The sequence below is a fragment of the Pan troglodytes genome, chromosome 10 (assembly GCF_028858775.2).
Source record: "Pan troglodytes isolate AG18354 chromosome 10, NHGRI_mPanTro3-v2.0_pri, whole genome shotgun sequence".
NCBI lineage: Eukaryota > Metazoa > Chordata > Mammalia > Primates > Hominidae > Pan > Pan troglodytes.
The window spans coordinates 103650533-103675485 of NC_072408.2; the positions used below are offsets into that span (position 1 = coordinate 103650533).

Genomic DNA, 24953 nt, shown 5'->3' on the forward strand with positions numbered 1-24953 from the left:
TTTGCTGTGCAGAAACTCTTTAGTTTAATTAGATTCCATTTATCAATTTTGGCTTTTGTTGCAATTGCTTTTGGTATTTTAGTCATGAAGTCTTTGCCCATGCCTGTGTCCTGAATGGTATTGCCTAGGTTTTCTTTTGGGGTTTTTATGGTTTTCGGTTTTACATTTAAGTCTTTAATCCATCTTGAGTTAATTTTTGTATAAGGTGTAAGGAAGGGGTCCAGTTTCAGTTTTCTGCATATAGCTAGCCAGTTTTCCCAATACCATTTATTTAAACAGGGAATCCTTTCCCCATTGATTGTTTTTGTCAGGTTTGTTGAAGATCAAATGGTTGTAGATGTGTGGTGTTATTTCTGGGTTCTCTGTTCTGTTCCATTGGTCTATGTATCTGTTTTGGTACCAGTACCATGCTGTTTGGGTTACTGTAGCCTTGTAGTACAGTTTGAAGTCAGGTAGCGTGATGCCTCCAGCTTTGTTCTTTTTGCTTTGTACCGTCTTGGCTGTACAGGCTCTTTTTTGGTTCCATATGAAATTTAAAGTAGTTTTTTTCTAATTCTGTGAAGAAAGTCAATGGTAGCTTGATGGGAATAGCATTGAATCTATGAATTACTTTAGGCAGTATGGCCATTTTCACGATATTGATTCTTCCTATCCATGATCATGGAATGTTTTTCCATTTGTTTGTGTCCTCTCTTATTTCCTTGAGCAGTGGTTTGTAGTTCTCCTTGAAGAGGTCCTTCACATCCCTTGAAAGTTGTGTTCCTAGGCATTTTATTCTCTTTGAAGCAATTGTGAATGGGAGTTCACTCATGATTTGGCTCTCTGTTTGTCTATTATTGGTGTATAGGATGACCCATTTTTTAATGGGTAAGTTTTTCAAGTAAACTTTAACAACAAATCTTTGCATTTAACTGTTGCCTTTTTAACAGAAAAGTTTCTAAGCCATACTATATAAATTCAAATCCTCTTATATGTAATTACATTTTTAACTTTTTATTGCTGAGAGCTATCGTTAGGACAATCAAGTGTTGCACAGTGGTGCAGATGAGGATGCTGTGAAAAATTGGAAAATTGACATTTTTGCCTATGTTCCTGATGTCAGTTTGTTTTTGGGATCATTTGCTTCTTTTGCATAAAAATTTTCTTCCTTCCTTGAATGGAGACATGCATGTGCATACACATATGTAAACACATGTATGCACATGTGTGTTGTGCCTGTAATGTGGAGTCACTGGGGCCATGCAGGTGGCTGTTTGCCTTCTTCAACTGTAAGCCTTTTCACCTTCTGCCTCCACTCCCCTGGTCCACTCTGCCTTCAGGGCATCACTGTTAACTGGTGTGTGAACCCTGTCTTCAGCATCATTGCTAGTGCCCTCCTTTGGCTTTTACTTTTCCATTTTTCTTGATTCTTCTCCCTACCTCCCTTCCTCCACCCTCTTCACTCCCATTCCCGACACACATGCAATACACTGAATTGTTATGGGTCCCTTGACTGACCTTTTAGAGTCATTGCTAACTTGTCATAATTCTTACCTGCAGGTCAGCTGGATAGTCAGAGCATGGCATTAAGACTTCCATAGGATTAAATCTTTTGTTATTGCCTAGATTTTGTTTCACCACATAGATAATTATTTTCTTTATTTTCATCTTCAGCAATATTTTAGATGTGTGCCTTTTTTATTGTGCTTTTGCAATTTCTAATTATATTTTTATTTGCATGTATGACAAGACCATAAACATAATGAAAGTTAAGACTGTGTCTCTTTGCTCATGTTTCTTGAATAAAGGGAATTACTGAATGAATGATGCTTGGCCATATCAGAAATCTAATCGTTAAATAACTGAGGGCTTACTTTATACAAGTTATTGATTCTGCAAATAAATACCTTTCTTTCTTTTTTTTTTTTTTCTGTCTCGCTCTGTCGCCCAGGCTGGAGTGCAGTGGCGCAATCTCCGCTCACTGCAAGCTCTGCCTCCCAGGTTCACGCCATTCTCCTGCCTCAGCCTCCTGAGTAGCTGGCACTACAGGCGCCTGCCACCACACCTGGCTAATTTTTTGTATTTTTAGTAGAGACCGGGTTTCACCATGTTAGCCAGGATGGTCTCAATCTCCTGACCTCGTGATCCGCCTGCCTCGGCCTCCCAAAGTGCTGGGATTACAGGCGTGAGCCACCACGCCCGGCCATAAATACCTTTCTTAACTCTTCAAATAAAATACATAATATATTTGTTATTTTCAGGGTTATTGCAATTCATGAGAAATTATCTAATCTTGCTCAAATAGCCGAACTATCATTGCCAGCAGCTCCTGAAATTACCTCAAATGAAAACATATATGAAGTAGAAGTGGAAGAGGAATCAGTTGATAATGAAATGGAAGTAAGTTGTTAAATAATGGAAAATGACATTGCTATAGATCATCTTTTATATCCTCAAAGCAGAACTACGTAACTGGACTTAAACTCTGTAATTCTTCTGCCTCTAGTTTATTCAGAGTACGAGACAGACTCAACTTTTTGACACATATGTAGTGTGTCTTCTGAAGGTCTGAAGGTCTTCTAAGCATACGAATTACAAGAATTTGATGGTGAATGAACACAAACGAATCCAGATAAATCGTTCAGCTATAGCTGTGAATCCTAAGAAATAATGCTTTGTGACTTTGCAATATTACTTTTATCTTTTTTCACTCTAAGTCTATTATTTAAACACTTTTATTTCCCAAATAATATGTGAAGAAAAACTAGAAATATAGATAAGCATATTTTTCAGACTTTTTATATTACATATATTTTTTCTAACAAAAAAGGCTGTTATCCGTATAGTATGCTATTAAGTCTGATCACACAACTGAGTTGTTTTTCAGATGACCGATGTTTATATTTTGGAGGAGATGGGGGTTTTCTGTCCCCTCCTGAGTTCTGAGTTCTCCTGGGGCACAGGAGACAGTTATATGGAGAACAAAATGTCAGCATCATTCCTGATAAAGCTGATTAGTGAACTTGGCTTTAGATGTGTGGCCAAATGAGCATACTAATATTTTACCCCTGAATTAGCCAGACTTGCCCACCTAGTCATGCAGTCATCTGGCACACCTGTGTAACCACAGGGTTTCCCCATTTCCCTTCTGCCCCACTCAAGCTTACTGCATGGAGAGCAGAGAATTATAGTTCTGCAGGCAGGGTGCCTCCAAAAAGTATAAACAAAGATAGCCCAGAAGGGGCTGAGCCTAGCATGCTCTGTTGCTTTTCCCAAACTCACTGATGAGATAAGTCACTCTACTCTTTTGTGGGTAAATCCAAAAGAAGCTGGAAGTGTCTTGCCTTCTTTGGGAGAGAGATGGAAATTCCTTACCCTTTATGGAAATGAGAAGGGTGGGGAATATATGTTCTCCCCTAATTACCTGTTCTTTAAATTACCATTTGTACCTTAATTTCTTGAGACATGTATTCTGTACTTATTGTAGCTGTTTAAAAGATAGATGTAAATGGCTTAAAACGAAAAAAGGCAATCTGCTGCCCAACCTCTGCTCACTCCACAATTCCGCTCTGCAGAGGCAACAACTTTCCACTTTTAGCTGCTACGTTTGTTATTTGCTTTCACACCTACAAATAATATTCAGTATCAGTCATGAAAGATGGGGTAATGAAAAGCCTCCAAATCTGAGTGAGTCAGCTGGGGACCTGCTTCATGTCTCCTCATGCCAGCATCCAGGTGGTTGGCACATTCATCATGGAACATCACCAGTCACTGTGGCAGGAGGGAAAGAAGGGGTACATTACATACTGGCTCATAAAACTTCCATCATATCACTTCCACTAACAGTTTGTTCATTAGCCAAATAATTTATATGCTGTACCAACAATTGTGCCACCAGTTTGGAAGACAGAAAGCCAGACAAAATGATGAATCATGCTGAAAGCCAGAAATTATTGTTTTTTCTGGAGGTATCAATTTTAGACAATATGTATTGATTCCCTGTCTGATATATATGGATTTAGCTCACTTATACTTCTCCCCAACTTCTTCTTTTCCCTTCTTTTCTATGTATTGTTACCTCACAAAATTTAATTAAATCAATATTCAGTGTTATGACCCTGTAAATGATGTTCACAGCTGAGTCAAGTAGTATACTGTAGTTATTTTCCTTTCTTTTGTGTTTGGATTTTTCTTGACTTGTCTTTTATACTTTATATTTTCTCAGTCATTACATCAGAACTTTCATATGTTCATCCATAGATTTTTTACTGAAGTATTCATGTTTATCAAATAATGTCTCAAACGCATTTTCCTCTGGAGCCTCCCACCCTCCTGTTGCAGTTGAAGACTGAATGCTCTAATGCCTGCTGCATAGCTCTGCTTCTGGGCCCTCCTTGTGACACTTTTTGGGTTGAGTTCCCAGCTACTTGGGTCCCAGCCTCACTTTTCCAGAACTCTTGCCTACAAAACAAAATTTATTCATCATTTCTTCATTCAACATCTTTTGCATGCCTCCTACTTGCCATGGCATGGGAATCGGGGATGAGCAAGACACAGAGAGAGCCCTTAGGAGCTTATGGTCTCGTAAGAGCAATGGGAGACACAGACTCTTCCCTCACTCTGCTGATATCAGAGCAGAGGAAGCACTTAATTCTACCCATCTCTCCTGCTTTTAGGATCTTCTCTTTATTTTTGGTCTAGTATATCTTTTTGACTTAAATCATTTTCTGCAAGAATATTTAATTGGGTGTCAGTAACAAAATATTTTTAGTTCTGAAAGAATATTATTGGTTTGGCTTTGTTTTCTTGTTTACCTCATCTATACACTTTCATTATGTGAAAGTGTAAAAGTCAGCAACTTACCTGATGTTTAGAAGGTACTTGTTGGCATTTTTAGTTTGAATTCATCAGTAGAGTGAATGAATGCATTTTTCATTATTGTAAAAGCAGCAAGCCTAACCGTAAGAGAATCTACTGTGCAAGTACAGTTAGCCTTTACAAAATGCCACTTTTCAGCATTTATGACTTCTGTGCTCTATGCCTAGGTATATCATGGGGCAGATGTCTTAGAATTTTGGTTGAACATCCTTTTCAGTGTCCTCCAATGTTGCAACATGAATTATGATGCTTAATGATGTACTGAGTGCTTATAATAAATCCCTCAATATATCAGATAACTCAAACTATCTCAAACTTGGGAGGTTTTATAGCTATAACTGTAGATATAGGTTTATTTTATAAAGTGCATGATTGCCCTTTCATGTCTATTTCCAAAAATAATTCAGCTCTCTATTTTTATACTTCTTTTGTAGAATACCTACAATGACAGTTTTTAAGCCACATATCAAATTTACCATATTGCTGTTTTTGAGCCATGGTCTAGAATATTCTTTGCTGAAATTGTCCCTAAATTCACTACTATATAGTTCATATATGGAAAATGATTATTTTCCTCTGAACCCATTTTCAGCTTAGATTGTCTGAGGCAGGAGAATGAGCATCTGTTAGAGTAAGGATTCTAGATTGTACCCTCTGCCACTCAGTTTTACTACTGAAGGTCCGTCTCTTAGCTTTTCCTGGAGCTAATTTTCCTCTCAACTCCAAAATGATCTTTTCATTCAAATCCTGCTCTGAGATGGAGAGATGGGCTCTTTGGGTGGACTGAGAGTCACTAAAACATCCTTGGTGGGCAGATGTAGGTATCAAATTCATCAAAATGAACCCAGCATCTGAGTCAAGAGGTTGACTATAAATATAAACAAATAAGAAATAAATGAGGTCGAGGGTATGGTGGTGTCTGAAGATAAGTGGAGGGAGGAATCTGGAGGACCTACCTTGCCTTAAGAAAGGCTTATGGCTTGCTTTCCTGTTCCAACTGAAATGGTGGGTGTGCCTGCATCAATCCTCAAGTAGAACAAACTCTTTTCACTCTTAATGTTCTTTGTGTTTTTGAATTTGTTTTATTCTCCAACCTAGAAAGTGTTTCTTCAGCTTTAACGTGGGGCATTTTAGATGTTTTCTGGCTCCGTAAGTTCTATATATGGAAGAATATCACCAGACAGAAGGAACACTAATATTCGTTTAGGTGAATTGGCAAGCGAATTAGCTCACAGCATTTGAAAGTTGAGAAATGAAATTACATATAAATTTTTCTTTATTCCACAATACTAATGAGCACTTTATTTAAAAAAAAAAAAAAAGCTTGATTCTGGGTTGTATCAAATAAATTCCATTGACTAAATCTGCTAGTTTGTTGTCATGACAACCTTCACATGGAGCTAATTAGAAGTTAAGTAGGACACTTCTAAAAGAGATCAATTCTGGTCTGGAATTGGACAGGATTTCATAGCTTCCATAATCTATTTATTCCTATTAACAGTATAGATTGTTGGTGGGTTATTGAATATAAGGGTGCAGAAAATGTGTGTTTGGCTGATATGGGGGGAAGGTAGTGAATCTTGTTTTCTTCTTCACTCCCTTTTATGTATATCCCCCCAAAACCCTAGGGTCCAGAATAAGCCAAGAACTTCAGAACACATATATTAATTTAAGATGTATTGGGAGGGCTACAGAACAGGTGTTCCAATCACTGTTGGCTTGAAAACCTTGTGTATCCTTTTTTCTAAAGTGAACAACACTGGCTGTGAATGGCTGAGTTATTTTAATCTGTCATTCACAGTTAACGGGAGTGTTCAGAGCCTGTCAGGTGTTCTAAAGCATATGGAAGATGCAAACCACCCTGATTTTAAGATGCGTACACCTTATTTGGAATGATAGCATACTAATATGAAAAGTTTAGAATATGTTTGCCAAGTCACCTAAGGTTAGTTCAGCAAACATTTATGAAATGCCTGATTGTAAGACAATTAAAATTAATATAAAGGGAGTATATCCCAACTATTAAAGTACTGTGAGAACACAGAGCAAGATACAATTGGAAATTAGCATCAATTCACAAATTCTTTTTGAGGAACTATTATGTGCAAACTATTTCCAGGCTTGAGGAGGTGAGAATATACAGAAATCAATATAACCAGGTCCCTGTCACAGAGGAGCTTAATCAATGTACGAGTATGGCCATAGGTACCCAGATGTCATTCCTAATGAGCCCAGCCACCCAGTAGCTCTGTCTTAAGAAAGTGTGGCAGTCAGTCTGATGTCCAAAACCATTGAAAATAATCTAAATCTTTCCAGTCTCTTATAGGAACATCCCAGGGGGAATCCTTTAGAATACACAGAAAAGTTTCTTGTAAATCCTCTTTTCCCCAGCTGTCTTGCTCTCATAGCTCTCTGGCATCCATAGCAGCTCTCTAACATCTGTCTCATTTGGCTCAAACTCCTACACCTTTTCCTCCAACTCAGTCTATGTAGAGATTTTTGTTTCTTTTCTCCTTCCCAGTCTGGCTCAGCAATTTACTATGTCGTTCAACTTAGTACCTGTGACTTCTTCCAGTTTTCCTATTTCCCCATTATCTACATTCTGCACTGTATAGACAGGTAGAGTTGTAGAATCCTTCCTTCTTGGCAGTGGGGTTACTGATGCAAACTCTTCTAACTGATTGTATTTAAAGTCTCATTTACATAGATCGTGTGTGTGTGTGTGTGTGTGTGTGTGTGTGTGTGTGTTGTCTGTGTGTGTGTGTTTTGAGAGAGAAAGTTGAGCTAGACTTTGTGCTTGCTTAAATAGCTCACACAGCATTTTCTAGCCCTTCTAGACTGAAATTAAGGCCATGTTTCCTTGCATCCCCAAATATCCTGTATTAGTTAGGCAATTAGCTGATTACTTGTCTCTTCCTCTCTCTTGACTGTGAATTCCTTTGCTCAGAGGGCTTATTCATCATTATATCGCCAATATCTAGCCCAGTAACTGAACCTTAGTGCTTCCTTAATAGTTTGTGAAACTTCTAGTTGGAGACCTGTGGAGAAAACTCATTCCAGACTGCGGATACAGCAAGAGATGAGATATGAAGTCATGGAACTGAATCTCATATTCAGGGAACAATAAGACATCTGCTGTGGCAGAAGTACAGGGTGAATGTAGTGGGAGATGGCTCAGGAAGGCTGGGTGGAATTATGTGCTTCCTCTGCTCTGATCTCACCACCAAGTGCAGTAGGAGTCTGTCTCTCCAATTGCCCTCACTAGGCCATGAACTCCTTATGGGCTCTCTGTCTTTTGTTCATCTCCTATTCCTCCTTCGTAGCCTATAGGAGAAATTTGATTGATGTTGAATGGACAAATGGTGAAAGGATTTTGTTCTGTAAGAGAGGGCTGTGGGAAAGCAGGGCTGGATCTTGGGGGCTAGGACAAGGTAGGGGCAGCACCTCACCTGGAAGGGCAGCTCATGATCCACCCTATGATTTGCCAAGATAATCATGGTGGCATGTGAAGGAGAGATGAGGGAAGCAAGAGTTTGGAGGCTGGAAAGCAACTTAGGAAGTTTTTTCCCCCCACCCATATTATAGATGAAGGAAAACGATGATTTCAACTAAATCTAAGAATTGGCTTTAATATCTTGAAGTCACTCAGAGAGCCACTGCTCATAGAAATAGCAGATGTTCTTTTTAAGGGAGAAGTGGCAAAGACTGAGCAAGGGTCATTCTGTGCCCTCTCAGCCCCTCGCTAGCTGCAGCATGCATGCATCCAACCGCTTTCTGGCTGGGACAGGCAAGCTCCCTGCCTTCCCCTTCTTCATCTCTGTGGCAGCAAGGTCACACAAGGAACTCACAGCCCCAACCTCCAGTCAGCCAATTTCAGAACATGTGTATGCGGTTTACCTCAAGTAATGCCAGATTAAAAGGATGTCATTCAAGCAAAATTTCTGTTTGAAAAATGTTGAGCTGAAGCAGGGCAAGGTGTTTTTCAGGTAGCATTGCTCTCTTCATCTGTGATGTGAATTGATTAATGACATAGACAGTGTCATTTTGTTTCATGGCTCTTAATGAAATCCTTACAATAACCCATCATGCTGTTGTTGAAATCTTTTATTTAGACAGAAAGCATACCTTACCTAAGCACTCAATTGGAAATACAGATAAATAAGGGGTGTATAGGAGTGGATGTGTGTTCCCCTCTATCTGGAAAAGTGGACCAGGGGCCTGGCAAGATCAGCACAGGACACTGGTGTACCCTGACTAGTGCCTGTCCTCCATCATTTTTAGACCCACTTCTAGCTGTGATCACTTCCTACCCAAACTGTTTGAGTGGTGTCCTAGCTGATTTCTCTCTTTCCAGTGCAGTTCACTTTTAAACTGTGGTCAAATTATCTTTTCAAAGCAATCTCTACCATTATTCCCTCAGTCCAGTCCTGCTCTATTCTCTATACAATAAAATCCAAATTCCTTACTTTTACATGACCTGTTAAAAATTTACCTCTCCGGTGAGAACTCTCACTGCCATGGTTCCTATACACACCTGCAATGAGGATCATATCACCATATCAGCAAATTCCTTGTGTTCCTTGAATGTCACCGGTTCATTGCTTATGTGTGACTCCCCCTACCCTACGCGCCCCACAGTGCCCTGGTCCCCAATCTCTACCAGTTGAAGTTGCACTATTTTTTTCAAGGCTCAGTTCTTATGAGCCTTCCTCCAGGAAGTCTTCCATGTTTCTACTACTAAGAATTATTCTCTCCCACATCTAGGATCCTAGATATTATATATATATAATATATATATATATATATTCTCTCCCACATCTAGGATCCTAGATATTATATATATTATATATAACATAACATATTATATATATTACATATATCATATGATATATATTATATATAATATAACATATGATATATTTTTTATATAATAAAACATGATATATATAATATATATAATATAACATATGATATATATAATATATATAATATAACATGGTATATATTATATATAATATAACATGGTATATATTATATATAATATAACATATATAATATAAAATATAACATATATATTATATATAATATAACATATATATTATATATAATATAACATATATAATATATAATAAAACATATATATTATATATAATAAAACATATGATATATATTATATATAATGTAACATATCATATAACATATATAATTATATATTATATAACATAGATTATTTACTATATATTATATATGAATATATAATATATATAATTATATTATATATATTATATATTTATATATAATAATTATATATATACTATATATTATTTACATATCATGTATAATATAATATATTATATATATCATGCTATAATATATATTATATATAATATATCATGCTATAATATATTATATATAATATATATCATGCTATAATATATTATATATAATATATATCACGATATATATTATATATTATATTAATATTATATATTATTATGTATATTGTATATGTAATATATATTATATATAATATATATTATATATAATATATATTATATATAATGTTATATATTATATACAATATTAATTATATTACATAATATATAAATATCACATTATATAATAAATCATGATATATATTACATATTATATAATTTATTGTATATTACATATTATAATATATAAATATATAAATTAATATATAATATAATATATAATATATAAATTAATATGTAACAGAATATATTAATATATATTCATATATAACTATATAACAGAATATATTCATATACATTAATATGTAACATAATATATTAATATATAAATTAATATATAACATGATATATTAATATATAAATTAATGAATAACAATATATTAATATATACATTAATGATATAAAAATATATTTATATATACACGCATTTACCAGCATTTAGAATACTAAAATGATAAAAGTACATTAATTTTTAAATAACTAAGCAATACTGGTTAAAACCTTGAAATAAAAAAGCAAACAACACCTGAACCCAAAGCCCCAAAACTCCATTATATCTAAGTTTAAACAAATGCAAAAACAAGGAAAAGGCCAAATTTCAGGATTCTAAAACCATAGATAATTCAATTCAATTTAACAAATATATTCAAGACATGTATATATATATTGAAGACAATATATATATTGAATATACATAGTCTTCTATATATGTTCTTGAATATATATAGTTATATATATTCAATATATTGTTATATATATTCAATATATAACATATATATAATACATAATATATAATATACCATATATGTTATTTACTATATATTATATAATATATAATATGTAAATAATATATTATATAATATATTATATTATATATTATATAATATATAATACATATATTATATATTATATAACATATAATATATATATTATATATATATTATATAATATATAATATATTATATATTTTGTATATAATATATTATGTATTATATAATATATTATATATTTTATATATTATATATTTATATATAATATATTATATATTTTATATAGAAAATATTTATATATAATATATTATATATTTTATATAGAATATATTATATATTTATATAGAATAAATTATATATTTAATATAGACTAAATTATATATTTAATATAGAATATATTATATATTAAATATAGAATATATTATATATTTAATATAGAATATATTATATATTAAATATAGAATATATTATATATTATATTAATTATATATATGATTTATATATAATATATAATATATGATATTAATTATATCTATAAATTATCTATTATATACAATATATGATATATTAATTATGTATATAAATCATATATTATATGTAATATATAAATTATGTATTATATGTAATATATAATATATTAATTATATATATTATATATTATATATTAATTATATATCATATATGAATTATATATTATATATCATATATGAATTATATATTATATATAATATATGAATTATATATTATATATAATTCATATATTATATATAACATAATATATGAATTATATATTATATATAACATAATATATGAATTATATATCAGATAATATATAATATATGAATTATATATCATATAATATATAATATATGAATTATATATCATATAATATATAATATATGAATTATATATCATATAATATATAATATATGAATTATATATCATATATAATATATAATATATGAATTATATATCATATATAATATATAATATATGAATTATATATCATATATAATATATAATATATGAATTGTATATTGTATATAATATATAATATATGAATTGTATATCGTATATAATATGTAATATATGAATTGTATATCGTATATAATATGTAATATATGAATTGTATATCGTATATAATATATGATATATGAATTCTATATCATATATAATAGATAATTCTATATTATATATGATATATGAATTATATATCATATATAATAGATAATTCTATATTATATATAATATAGAATTATATATTATATATAATATATGAATTATCTATTATATATAATATATGAATTATCTATTTTATATAATATATGAATTATCTATTATATATATTATATGAATTATCTATAATATATCATATATGAATTATCTATAATATATCATATATGAATTATATATAATATATAATATATGAATTATATGTAATATATAATATATAATATGAATTATATATAATATACAATATATAATATATGAATTATATATAATATACAATATATAATATATGAATTATATATAATATAATATATAATATATGAATTATATACAATATATACAATATCTAATATATTGATTATATATAATTTGTATATATAATATATAATATATTAATTATATATATAATTTATATACAATATATAATATATAATATAGATCATATGTATTATATAAATATTATACAATAATATATCATGATATATGTTATATATTAAATATATTATATATTAAATATATTATATAAAAATATAGAATATATAATATATTACATATTATAATATATAAATTAATATATAACAGAATATATTACATAATATATAATTCTTATATAATACATAGTAATATATTATATAACATATAATTATATATTACATATAATTATATATAATACATATTAATATATTATATAATATACAATTATATATTATATATAATTATATATAATACATATTAATATATTATATACTATATAATTCTATATAATACATATTAATGTATTATATCATATATAATTCTATATAATACATATTAATGTATTATATTATATATAATTATATATTAAATGTAATTATATAATACATAGTAATATATTATGTTATGTATAATTATATATAATATATAATTATGTATAATACATATTAATATATAATATTATATAGTTATATATAATATATAATTCTATATAATACATATTAACATATTATATTATGTATATTATATATGATATATAATGTATATTATATATCATATAATATATATGATATATAATATAATCTATATTATTATATATTATATATATCATATATAATAATATATATAATGTATAAGAATAATATATATTATTATATGTAATATATAATATATTATAATTTATATATAATATATAATACATATTAATATATTATATCATATATAAGTATATATAATATATAATTATATATAATACATAATAATATATTATATAATATATAATTATATATAATACATAATAATATATTATATAATATATAATTATATATTTAATATATTATTAATATATAATTATATATTATATATATTATCAGAAAAGCACATTTTTGCTTCCTTCAGTACCAGACACTGGCAACATTGTCAAGTAGGCATAGTTAATCTCTGACAATTATGTAGTTATGACTTCTTCAGTTGTAAGAGAGGAAAAAACTACTTACACTAATGCAAGTCATTTAGGTTTGGTAGGGAGGTAGTGTTTGTCAGCATGAGTTGAGTATGGTCATGCATAGACAAAGACTGGAACCTGAAACAGTGGACTCACAGAAATTTGAACTGGCGGATCAGGAGCCAAGACTGTGCTCAGTCCTGCAGGTGGCGTGGGTTCTCACTCATCTCTATCTTCTCCTCTGTCTTCTCCCACATTGGCCTCATGGCTGCCTTCTCCAACTCCGCATGTGGACCTTTCAGCTCATGCAGTCAATACTGATTGTATGTCTCTTCTGTTGTTCTTCCTTACATAAAATCGTATGATAGGGAATCTGACAGATTCAACTTGTTTATGGGTAGGTCCCTTGCGGATTGGGTGTCCACCCATGAACATGGCTGCATCCATGCAGCAGGGCTGTGGGCAGTGTCATCATGCTATTGACTCTCTTCCTTTTCATTCGCTCTTCCCCTGTCTTCCATAATTCCCAGTCATTCTTCTCCGCTGCAAGCCCTTTCAGGGATCTGAAACTCTTCATTCCAGGGCTCTCTTCTCAGAAGAAAAGTAATTTTTCAAAACCTTATTTAGAAAAATAATTATTTTCAAAATCTTATTTTGTACAATTAGATACAATTCAAAAAAGCCTAATTACTTAAGGGGTTATGATTTCTGAGCCCTCTGTCTTATCCTGGGAACAAAGGTTAGGTAATGATCAAGAAAAGACAAATGAAATAGTTTATAATTAAATAGGTAATATTTAGGTTTCTAATAATATCAACCTCACTGTATTACTATCTTCTTATTTCTAGGACATGATTATTCAATGCTGCTCTGAAATAGCATCTCTGTTTTTGAATGATAAAGAGCCAACACCACTATCTGAGGTATGTATTTCTCCTTTAAAATTGTATCTAATTCACTCACAAGTATTATTGCTATGAAATGGAAATATAGAAAACATCTAATTGTAAGTATCAAGGGCCTAACCCTCCTTATTAATGTGAAAAAGTGATAAACATGAGTTTACAATAACACATTATTTTGGTTAAAAAAAATCTGTGTTCAAAAAACATTCAACTAATACAAAGAACTATAAAGAGGATAATTTTTAAAGTCACCTCAAATCTACAATTCACAGAATAACCCCTATTAATATTTAGAGTATATCTAGAATTTTCCCTATGTACAGATAAACTTTAGAATTTTTATATCAATGGTATCATACTTTACATGCATTCTGTCACTTGCTTTTTTCATCGAATAATAATTTTATGGATAATTTTTATGTGAAAAGTCTACTTTGTCATATTTAATGCCTGCTTAATGGTTTCTTTTACGTATTTGTTGTGTCAGGTGCCATTTACATAGCTAGATCTTTATTGATGGGTTCTGCAGTTGATTGATCCTAGTACATACATATTTCATTCTTCTGTATTACCTCTTCAGAATTAATTCTTAGGGATTGGATTTGGAGTAAAAAAGTATACGTACATTTTTATTATAAAATATATATAATATAAAATTTAAAGTTTTAACCATTTTAAGTGTACAGTTCAGTGGCCTTAAGTATATTCACAATGTTGTGCAACCGTCACCACTGTCTATCACTGTCCAGGACTTTTCATCATTCCAAATATAAACTTTATATCCATTAAAGAATAACTCCTCAATTCCTCCTCCCCCACCACCCCAGCTCCTGATAACCTCTATTCTACTTTCTGTCTCTACGAATTTGTCTATTCTAGGTATCTCATATTAGAATCATCCAATATTTGTCTTTTAGTGTCTGACTTATTTCACTTAGCATAATGTTTTCACAGTTATCCGTGTTGTAACATGTCCTAGTATTTTATTCCTTCTTAAGATTGACTAATATTCCATTGTATGTATATACCACTTTTCTTCATGGATTTACCTGTTACTGGACATTTGGGTTGTTTCCACTTTTGGCTATTGTAAGTAATATTGCTATGAACGTTAGTGTACAAATCTGAAGGCTTGATTTCAAATCTTTAGCACAATTGCTGAATCATATGGTAATTCTATGTTTAACCTTTCGAAGCACTTCCAAACAGTTTTCCTGAGCAGCTGTACAATTTTATACTACCACCAACAATGCATAGAGGTTCCAATTTCTCTGCATTCTCTCCAAGACTTTTTATTTTCTGTTTGTGTGTGTGTGTTTAATAATAGTCATCCTAGTGGGTGTGAAGTGGTATCTTATTGTGATTTTGATTTGCATTTCCTTAATGACTAATGATGTTGAGCATCTTTTCATGGGCTTATTGACCATTTGCATATCTTCTTTAGATAAATATCTCTTCAATTATTCACCCATTTTAAAATTGGTATATACATTTTGATATATTACAGCAAATTAATCCTCCAGAAATGTGGCACCAACATTTCTCTCCTATCAATAGTAGATGAGAGGACCATTTACCCACGTATTCATCTCTCCTAGTTTTTTGGGTTTGTTTTTTGTTTTTCTTGAGATGGAATCTTGCTCTGTCACCCAGGCTGGAGTGCAGTGGTGTGTGTGATCTTGGCTCACTGCAACCTCCACTTGCTGGGTTCAAGTGATTCTCCTGCCTCAGCCTCTCGAGCAGCTGGGACTACAGGCAAGCGCCCCACACCTGGCTAATTTTTTTTTTAGTAGCAATAGGGTTTCACCATGTTGACCAGGCTGGTCTTGTACTTCTGACCTCAAGTGATCCACCTGCCTTGGTTTCCCAATGTGCTGGGATTACAGGTGTGAGCTGCTGAGCCCAGCCCATCTACACTAGTTTTCCTCCTCCTCTTCTAATGGTTGAAAGCGTGACAAGTGGAAAATAGTATATCATTATTGTATTTTTATTGTTAGTAAGGCTAAGTATAGTTCTTGTGTTGGTTGGCATTCGTGTTTCTCCTTTAGCAAAATGGTATTTATTCATTTAGTCAGCTGACAGATGTTTAGAAGAACTATCTCTGTGTCAGAAACTCCTTTCTGTGCACTGAAGAGCTAGCTGTGAACCAGCAACAAAGATTCCACTCTCCTAGAGCTACTATTTTTGTGGCAGGAAATAGACAGTAAACAAATCAATAAATGAGATAATTTTAGATTTTGTTAAGTGCTATGCAGGAAGAAAACATATGTTAGAGTAGGGGTCAGCAAACTACAGCCTATGAGCTATATCTGGTGACTGCCTGTTTTATAAATAAAGTTTTATTGGACACAGCCTTGTTAATTCATTTACTTATGATCTATAGTTGCTTTCACACTACAAAAGCAGAGTTGGGTAATTTTGGCAGAGACTGTATGGCCTACAAAGCCTAACTTATTTATTATGTCACCCTTTACAGAAAAGGTTTGCTGGTCCCTGTGACAGAGAGTGACAGGGAATGGGGTCACAGCTTAGATAGGGTGGTCAGGGAAGACTGAAGACTTCTCTGAGGAAGTGACATTTGAAGTAAGACCTGAAATATTATACTGTATTTTTCCCATTAGCTCATTAGCTTCCTGGGGTCAGAGGTGATGCTATCTTCATCTGTGAGTTCTTACAGTGCCTTGTACACCACATCTCTTGGTCATTGGTTCTTGAGTTGAATTGAATTTCCTTTCGTTTTGAACATCTGAAATTTAATCTTTGCTTCACTTATTCATTTGGCCATTTATGTCCTTTTCCCACTTTTTAAACAGGGAACTTAATTGTTTATTATGGAAATGTATAGACTTACTGTGGTAGACCACTGTTAATAAAATCAAGCTTAAGTCTAATTTTGGATAAATTGTGGTTAAAAATAGGTCTCATCTTGAATTGTAACTACCACAATTCCCGTGTTTCATGAGGGGAACCCAGTGGGAGGTAATTGAATCATAGGGGCGGTTCTTTCCCGTGCTGTTCTCCTGATAGTGAATAAGTCTCATGAGATCTGATGGTTTTAAAAATGGGAGTTTCCCTGCATGAGCTCTCTCTCTTTGCCTGCTGTCATCCGTGTAAGACATGACTTGCTCCTCCTTGCCTTCCACCATGATTGTGAGGCCTCCCAGCCATATGGAACTATAAGTTCTTTAAAGCTTTTTCTTTTGTAAAAAAAAAATATATATAGGTTATAAAAAAGAATTTGTTATAATAAAATGTACAATTTATAATGTCAATAGGCCTTGGTTTCTGATAGGTCTAGGTTGGAATCTTGGCCTTGAGTCTTGTTAGTTGTGTGAACTTGGGCAAGTTATTTAACTTCTCTAAGCCTCAGTTTTCTCATATGTAAAAAAGTACAAATTCCAACCTCTCACAGTTGTTGTGAAGATTAAAGTAGATAATATATTTTCAGTATTTGTCATAAGGCCTAGTAAAAATAATTGTTTAGGAAATATTAGCTATATAATAATAATCATCATCATTATTATCATCATCCCCACTATGGTTTTACCCTCCATGTGTGAATTATTCATCCCCTAGTCAACTAGTTTTAAGAATAATTTTAGAATCCAAGTTTGTTTTGAAATATTTATAGAGAAGGAGAGGACAAATGTTAAAGGTATTATTTTCTTTGTCTGTAATTTGGATTATTGTTGAATCCTGTAAGAATTAGGTCTATATTGCAAGATCCCAACATGAGATCCTAGTGGTGAAAGCGCTGCCCATCAAGATGGAAGATGGCTTCCAGCTAACTTCCACTGAAAGTAAGACTCACCAACAGTACTGGGATAGTAAATGGTTAGGCAAATGAAATTACATGCCTTCGTGAAGCTGTTTTTGTCACTAGCAGGAGATCTTGCTGTGCAATTTGGTTCCTTACTGAACACACCTATTACAAATTACCTTTGCCTATGTTACCTCTTCCTAATTAAAATAAATATTGACATGCACAGCTTGTGACAAAAAGAAACTGAGAATAGCAGAAAGATGAAGGAAGGGAACAAGTGCCCCATGCTTTCCTTCTTAGTGATTAATCATGGAATGTCAATAACCATTACATATGATTTCTGGTGAGGCAGCAATAAAAAGAATTTTTAATTGCCTGTGTAGGTTCAAATTGTTGCAGTTTCTAAGTTGTCAGGTAGGATTCAAACATGATGCTAAAAATATTCTTGTTCTCATGGTGACTGACCATGGAATGGGCTAAGTTCTTTAATAGAATCTCCCATCTGTCAGTAATTATTGACCACCAGCTACGTATAGAACATTGGTATAGATATTTTGTTGCTGCAAAGGCAGTGTAGATTAAGGTTCCTGTAGTTAGCAAAATGAAATAGTTTCATATTGGTTCACGTGATACAGATAAATTTGCCTAATCAATTATACATGCGTACGTGTGTGTGTGTGTGTGTGTGTGTGATTTGAACGAACTAGAGTCATACAGAATCAGTATGGACAGGAGGTTCCTAGGAGCAGATCATGATTTGAAAGTGGAAAAGGTTATCCTAGGTCAAGATATCAGATATATTATATAAGGAGATTGCAAAGCAGTTTTTCTTGGCTGCTTGAGTTTGGTAGGATTTTCTTTTTTAGTTCAAGATTTTTAGCCAGACCTAGCATAGTGCCTGATAAACAATAATGATAATAGTCATGAAAATGCAAATATTTCTACTGCTAGTAGTAATATTAATAGTTAATATTAAATACTTATTGAGCACATGGCATGTGCAGACATTATTTTAAATAATTTAATATTTTAAATATTTAATATGACAAGAGCCCTATGACGTTGGTTACCATTATTATCCTTGTTTTAGAGATGAGGACACTGATACATAGGAAAATTTAGCAGAATGTGCAAGGTCTCACAGCTTGATAAAAGTAGAAGGCAGGAGTCAAATATGGGTCTGCTTAACTCTACACTTCTAACTAGACTACACTCAGTAGGTGTTTTACTAGAATAGTGGGAGCAGACACTGCAGGGAGTTGAGGAGTAAATAAGGGGTGAGAAAGTAGGGGTGAGAAAGTGAAGGTTGAAAGGGTAGATTAGTCTTTAAGAAGATTTGAGAGGGTAAGAAAACAGCTAGAGAGAGACACAGTCATGGGAGGGTGTTAGGATATTAGCGGTCAAGGGAGGCTGTTAGTGTTATGGGATCTTTGGGGTATCGGTTTTCTGGCCTGAAACCTCAGGCTAGTGGTGCCTTTGCCCGAGTTTTGCTCAGGCCCACTGGGCTTGTTCTGCCCAATGGCAGGCTGCGCTTGGCTCATGCTACTGACCTGGATCCCATGCCTGCCAAGGGCAAATCAGGTGTGGAGCAGCAAGGAGTGTTTGAGCAAGCATGGGGTGTGGCCACTGTGCAGTCAGACATGCTGGCTGCTGCAGTGTGGCAGGCAGCTCTAGGTGCTGGCATGGGCGCCAGCTCTCTGCAAGGCTGCAGCTGGACCAGGCGAACCAGAAGCAGCTTCCTTGGTTGGCACTGGGGAACACAGTGGTGCCCAGAAGCCTGGAGATGCCAGGAACTGCAGGATCTCAAAGAAGAAGTAACAGCCTTGGCTTGGGGATCTTCCAGGCCTGGGGTCCCAGAAGGGCCGCAGCTCTTCTCTCCTTTTCTCCTGCAACATTGCAAGCAAAGGTCATGTTTCAGCCTTGTTTGTGTTACAGCTTTTTTAGCCCTGCCATTTGGTAGCCCTGAGTTCTTATCCTACGACTAGGAAGAATGAGGTACACAGACAAGTGGAGGGTGAGCAAGATGAAGAGGAGCTTTATTGAGCAATAGAACAGCTCACAGGAGACCTGCAGCAGGTAGCTCCTTTCTGCAGCCAGGGTGTCCCAATGAGTGTTTAGCTCCTAGCAGAGAGGAGACCCTGGAGTGGGAAGCTCTTCTCTGCAGGCAGGTTGTCCTGTCGTCTCTGCAACTCTCAGCAGAGAGGAGGCTCTGGAGTGGGTTGCTCCTCTCTGTAGGCAGGTTGGTCTGATGTTTGCAGCTCTCAGCAGAGAATAGGCCCTGGAGTGGGTTACTCCTCTTTGTAGCAGGTAGTCCCAACATCTCTGCAGGTCTCTGAAGCTCTCAGCAGAGAAGAGGCCCTAGAGTGGGTAGCTTCTCTCTGCTGTTGGTAATCCTGACGTCTCCTGCTATCAGCAGAGAGGGTAGCTCCTCTCTGCACCTGGTTGTCCCATCGTCTACTCTGCCCTGGCTGAACCCAGGGCTTTTATGGGCCTCAGAGGGAAGGAATGAATGCCAGTTGGTCCATAGGTGGCCAAGGGTGGGCCCGGAAAAGGCACCACAAGTCCCCACTCTGGTCAATGGTACTGGCAACCCAGCCCTCAGCCTTCAGGCCCTCCCTGGCCTGAAAGTGAGACCTTGCCAGGGACCTGCCCCCTTCTGCCCAGGAACCTGTCTGCCTCCTGCTGCCATTCATTACATGCAGGCTTGGCCCCGACTTTGCTCTGTGATTGGAGCAGGTGCCAACAGCAAGGAGAAGCCAGGCAGTGGGAGCAGGCACTTCCAAGACTTCCTGGGCCCCCAAGAATGTAGGGATACCTGAGTTTACAGCTGCAGTTTGGGCAGCTGCAGGTGTGCTAGTGGGGTGGAGGTTGGAGTGGGGATCCTGCCTGTTCCATGAAGTGGGAGGCCCAGGTCTACAGCCCTGGTTTGGGCAGCTGCAGCTATCCCTGGGAGTGTGGGGCTCCCACTGGCTCCATGGAGTGTGCAGCCCCAGCCATGTGCCTCCCTGCTGCAGCTGGTGTGATGGCAGTGGTAGGCGATCTGGAGTGGCTGCTGCCATCATTAGGATAGCAGCAGTCATAAGGGAAAAGAACTAGGACAGGTAGAAATTACCTGTCTAGGGGAGAGAAGGACAAAGGATGGAGCAGAGCCCTAAGTGACATGGTAGGGAACAGAAAGATAGCCACAGCACAAGTAGGATAGTTGACTGGAAGCAGAGGAAAAACACTTCTTTTTTTAGGTCTCTGAATGGCAGATCAAGGTGGAAAAAGATGTAAGTTTGTAACAAAAGGGCAGGAGAAGCTGGGGAGTTCACCCAGTGGTTTTAAGTTATTCAGTGAACTAGAGGCAAGTTTATCTACTGTTGAAGTCAGGCAGCGGGCTGAGGGAATGGTCTTCAGAGAGATAAAGATCTTGAATTTCAGTCATTGAGTGTGATGGGTGAGGAAGCTGATCCAGGGAAAATATAAGGATTGAGGGCCACATTGAAATGTAAAAGTCATAAATTGGTTGGGGCACTAGGCTTCCTGGCTTTTGATCTTTCTTTAACTACACTTAGCTTTCTCAGTGTAGGAATGGAGTTAAAAATGCCAATAGAACATGTTATTTTATTGGGTAGGTGCAAGAGGAGAGCAGAGGCACGTGGAGGTGAGATTACTAGCAGGACAGCTGACAGCACAAAAGAGGCTGAGGTGGAAAGGAGCAGCTAAGAATCTATGCTGTAATAAAAAATGCCTCTCCTTTACTCTGAAAAACATCACTACAGTGTAATATCTCCATTTTTTCTCAAGCTCCTGTTGAACATAAATTAGTCTATGCAATATGTTTTCTTTTTGAATTTAATCTAAAAATCCTTAATAATGGTTAAATTCTATTGATTTACACTACATTATCAAGTACATTATTAATGTGCATTCCATTTTGTATGGTTGAATTTAGTACGTTTATAGTTTCTTATTTCCGATTTTTTAAATTATGTTTTTTGTTTTGTTTTGTTTTGTTTTTTACAGACAAGATCTCTGTCATCCAGGCTAGAGTGCAGTGGTGTGATTATAGCTCCCTTTAACTTTAAACTCCTAGGCTCAAGCAATTCTCCTGCCTCAGTCTTCTGATTAGCTAGGACTATAGGTACATGCCACCATGCCCAGCTATTTTATTTTATACCAATGAGGTCCCATCGTGTTGCCCAGGCTGGTCTCCCACTCTTGGTCTCAAATGATCCTCCCATCTTATTCCCCCAAAGCACTGGGATTACAGGTATGAGCCACTGTGCCAGCCCAAAAGTATAATTTTTGATATGTTTATGATCAGATATTGATAACCACATGCTGGTTACTAAAATAATTCTTATTCTAGTAAGTTAACATACTTTATTTAGGCATTTGCACCTTTAATTTTGTGTCTCATATATTGATTCTATCATGTGACTACCTATATCTTATCACCCCTCATAGCCCCTATGACTCCTGCCTGTCAGCTGCAGTGATTGCTCTGCAATGCTAGCATCTTATCTGGTACTGAGTTATCATGTAAAAATGAGTAATAACACATCCAGTCCATTTCAACCTAACTCAAACAGTTTTCTTTTCATCAATTTCCTCTCCAGCCCATGGTTTATAACTTTGTACTTAATAGTTTTTATCAAAATAAATGTGTTATTATGTTGTGGTTGCATATTTGTCTCCTGTATAAGTGCAGGTTGGGTCTTATACAATAAGATTGAGTCTTGCTATGTTTTATTCTCAGTACTTTGCCCAGTGTTTAGTCCCCAACAAATGTTCAAAAAAAGTTTGTTAAATGCAGGAATGACTCATGATACATCTTCTAGAGATAGCCCTGGGCTGCAGTTCTAGTCCTGCCATTAACAGTGATTTCGAAGCCATTGATTTCAGTTATTTGTACAGTAAACATTTGTGAAGTGCCACCTTTGTACCAGCCATTGGGCTAGGTCCTGGGGTACAGAAGTAAAAGCCAGAGTTCCTGCTTTCAAGAGGGCCCACAGATTAGTGGGGGAGACAGACAATGACAGAAGCAATTACAGTACAGGGTTGGGAAAAGAGGCCTGAGAATTAAGCAGCACTCCATGGTTCTTCTAGCATTCTCTCACCATTTCTCTGAAGGTGATACACTTCTGATATCTTTTTAGAAGGGTTCACTAGTTCCCTCTATGAAGTTAAGTTAGTGGGTGCTCTTATGGCCCATAATTACAAATTTTAATTGCTTTGGAAAATGATTGGAAAGTAATAGAATATCCTTAGAAAGATACACACATGATCAGGGCATTTATGAAAGCATTTTCCGCTGATTAGGAAGACCTTTGGAAGACGAAGCAGAAAATAAGCCTTAGCTTTGGCAGTAGGCTCAGTAGGGTATAATTTATGGTTTTGCTCAGGGGGATGAAGAGAATGAGACAAATCCTAAAAGCCCTTGATGCAAGGACAAAGTAAGAGAGAAGTTAGAAAAAAAAAAAAGTCAACTCAGTTTACAAGCTGCAGCTAAGTACAAGGCACTGGGCTGGACTCACTGGAGGAATCAGAGATGATGTATTAGTCCATTTTAATACTGCTATAAAGAACTGCCCGAGACTGGGTAATTTATAAAGAAAAAAGGTTTAATTGACTCACAGTTCCACATGGCTGGGGAGGCCTCAAGAAACTTACAATCATGGCAGAAGGGGAAGCAGGCATGTCTTACATGTGGCAGGAGAGAGAGAGAAAAAAAAGTGAGGGGGGAAGAGCTGCTTATAAAACTGTGACATCTCATGAGAACTCACTCACTATCACAAGAAGGGCATGAGGGAAACAGCCCCTATGATCTGATCACCTCCCACTAGATTCCTCCCTCAATGCCTAGGGATTATGATTCAAGATGAGATTTGGGTGGGAACACAAAGCCTAACCATATCAGATGGGAAAGACAGAGTCCTTGACCCCAAAAGGCTGACAGTCTAGAAGGAAGGGATGTGTCTTTTGCTTACATACAAAGACAATGGTTTTGTGTTTAAAATGGATGATTGTTTTGCACAAAGATGGGGAGAATGAAGTGGGCCAGGTGACAAGACTTGCCCAAAGCCACACAGCTGGTAACTGTCATAGCCAAGTCGGGCAGACTCCAGAGCCTGTTGTTAACCATTGTCAGTATATTAAGATGGCTCTGTTGAGCCTTTTCAGTCTGAAGATTCTTGCTCATTCAAATGGAGGGGCTAGATTAATATGTCTCTGAGAGAGAGTTAGAACCCGGATTTGTGAAGCAGTATGTGTAGTGGTTAGTGGACAGACTCTGGAGAGTCTAGTTGCCTGGCTCCAAATCCCAGCTCAGCTCTATTTTCTAGTCGTATAATCTTAGGCAACTTGTTTAATCTCAATGCTTTGATCTCTCTGTTTGTAAAATAAGAATGAAAATAGTACTTACTTTACAAGGTCATTGTGTGGATTAAATGAGTTAATCCATGTAAAACTCTTAGAACAGTGCCTGCCACAATGTAAGCAAAATAGTTAGTTACTATTACTCTCATTTAA

General features: G+C 34.7%; 1 protein-coding gene across 2 annotated transcripts in view; it reads left to right on the plus strand.

Annotated features, from left to right (window-relative positions):
• Positions 1-24953, plus strand: part of CFAP54 (cilia and flagella associated protein 54) — a 389038-nt gene that overhangs the window by 328281 nt on the left and 35804 nt on the right. For both annotated transcript variants that reach the window (XM_024348012.3, XM_024348013.3), the window contains 2 exons: positions 2241-2379; positions 14618-14692. In XM_024348012.3, the coding sequence (XP_024203780.3) occupies positions 2241-2379; positions 14618-14692 (214 nt within the window). The remainder of the gene's footprint in view (positions 1-2240; positions 2380-14617; positions 14693-24953) is intronic.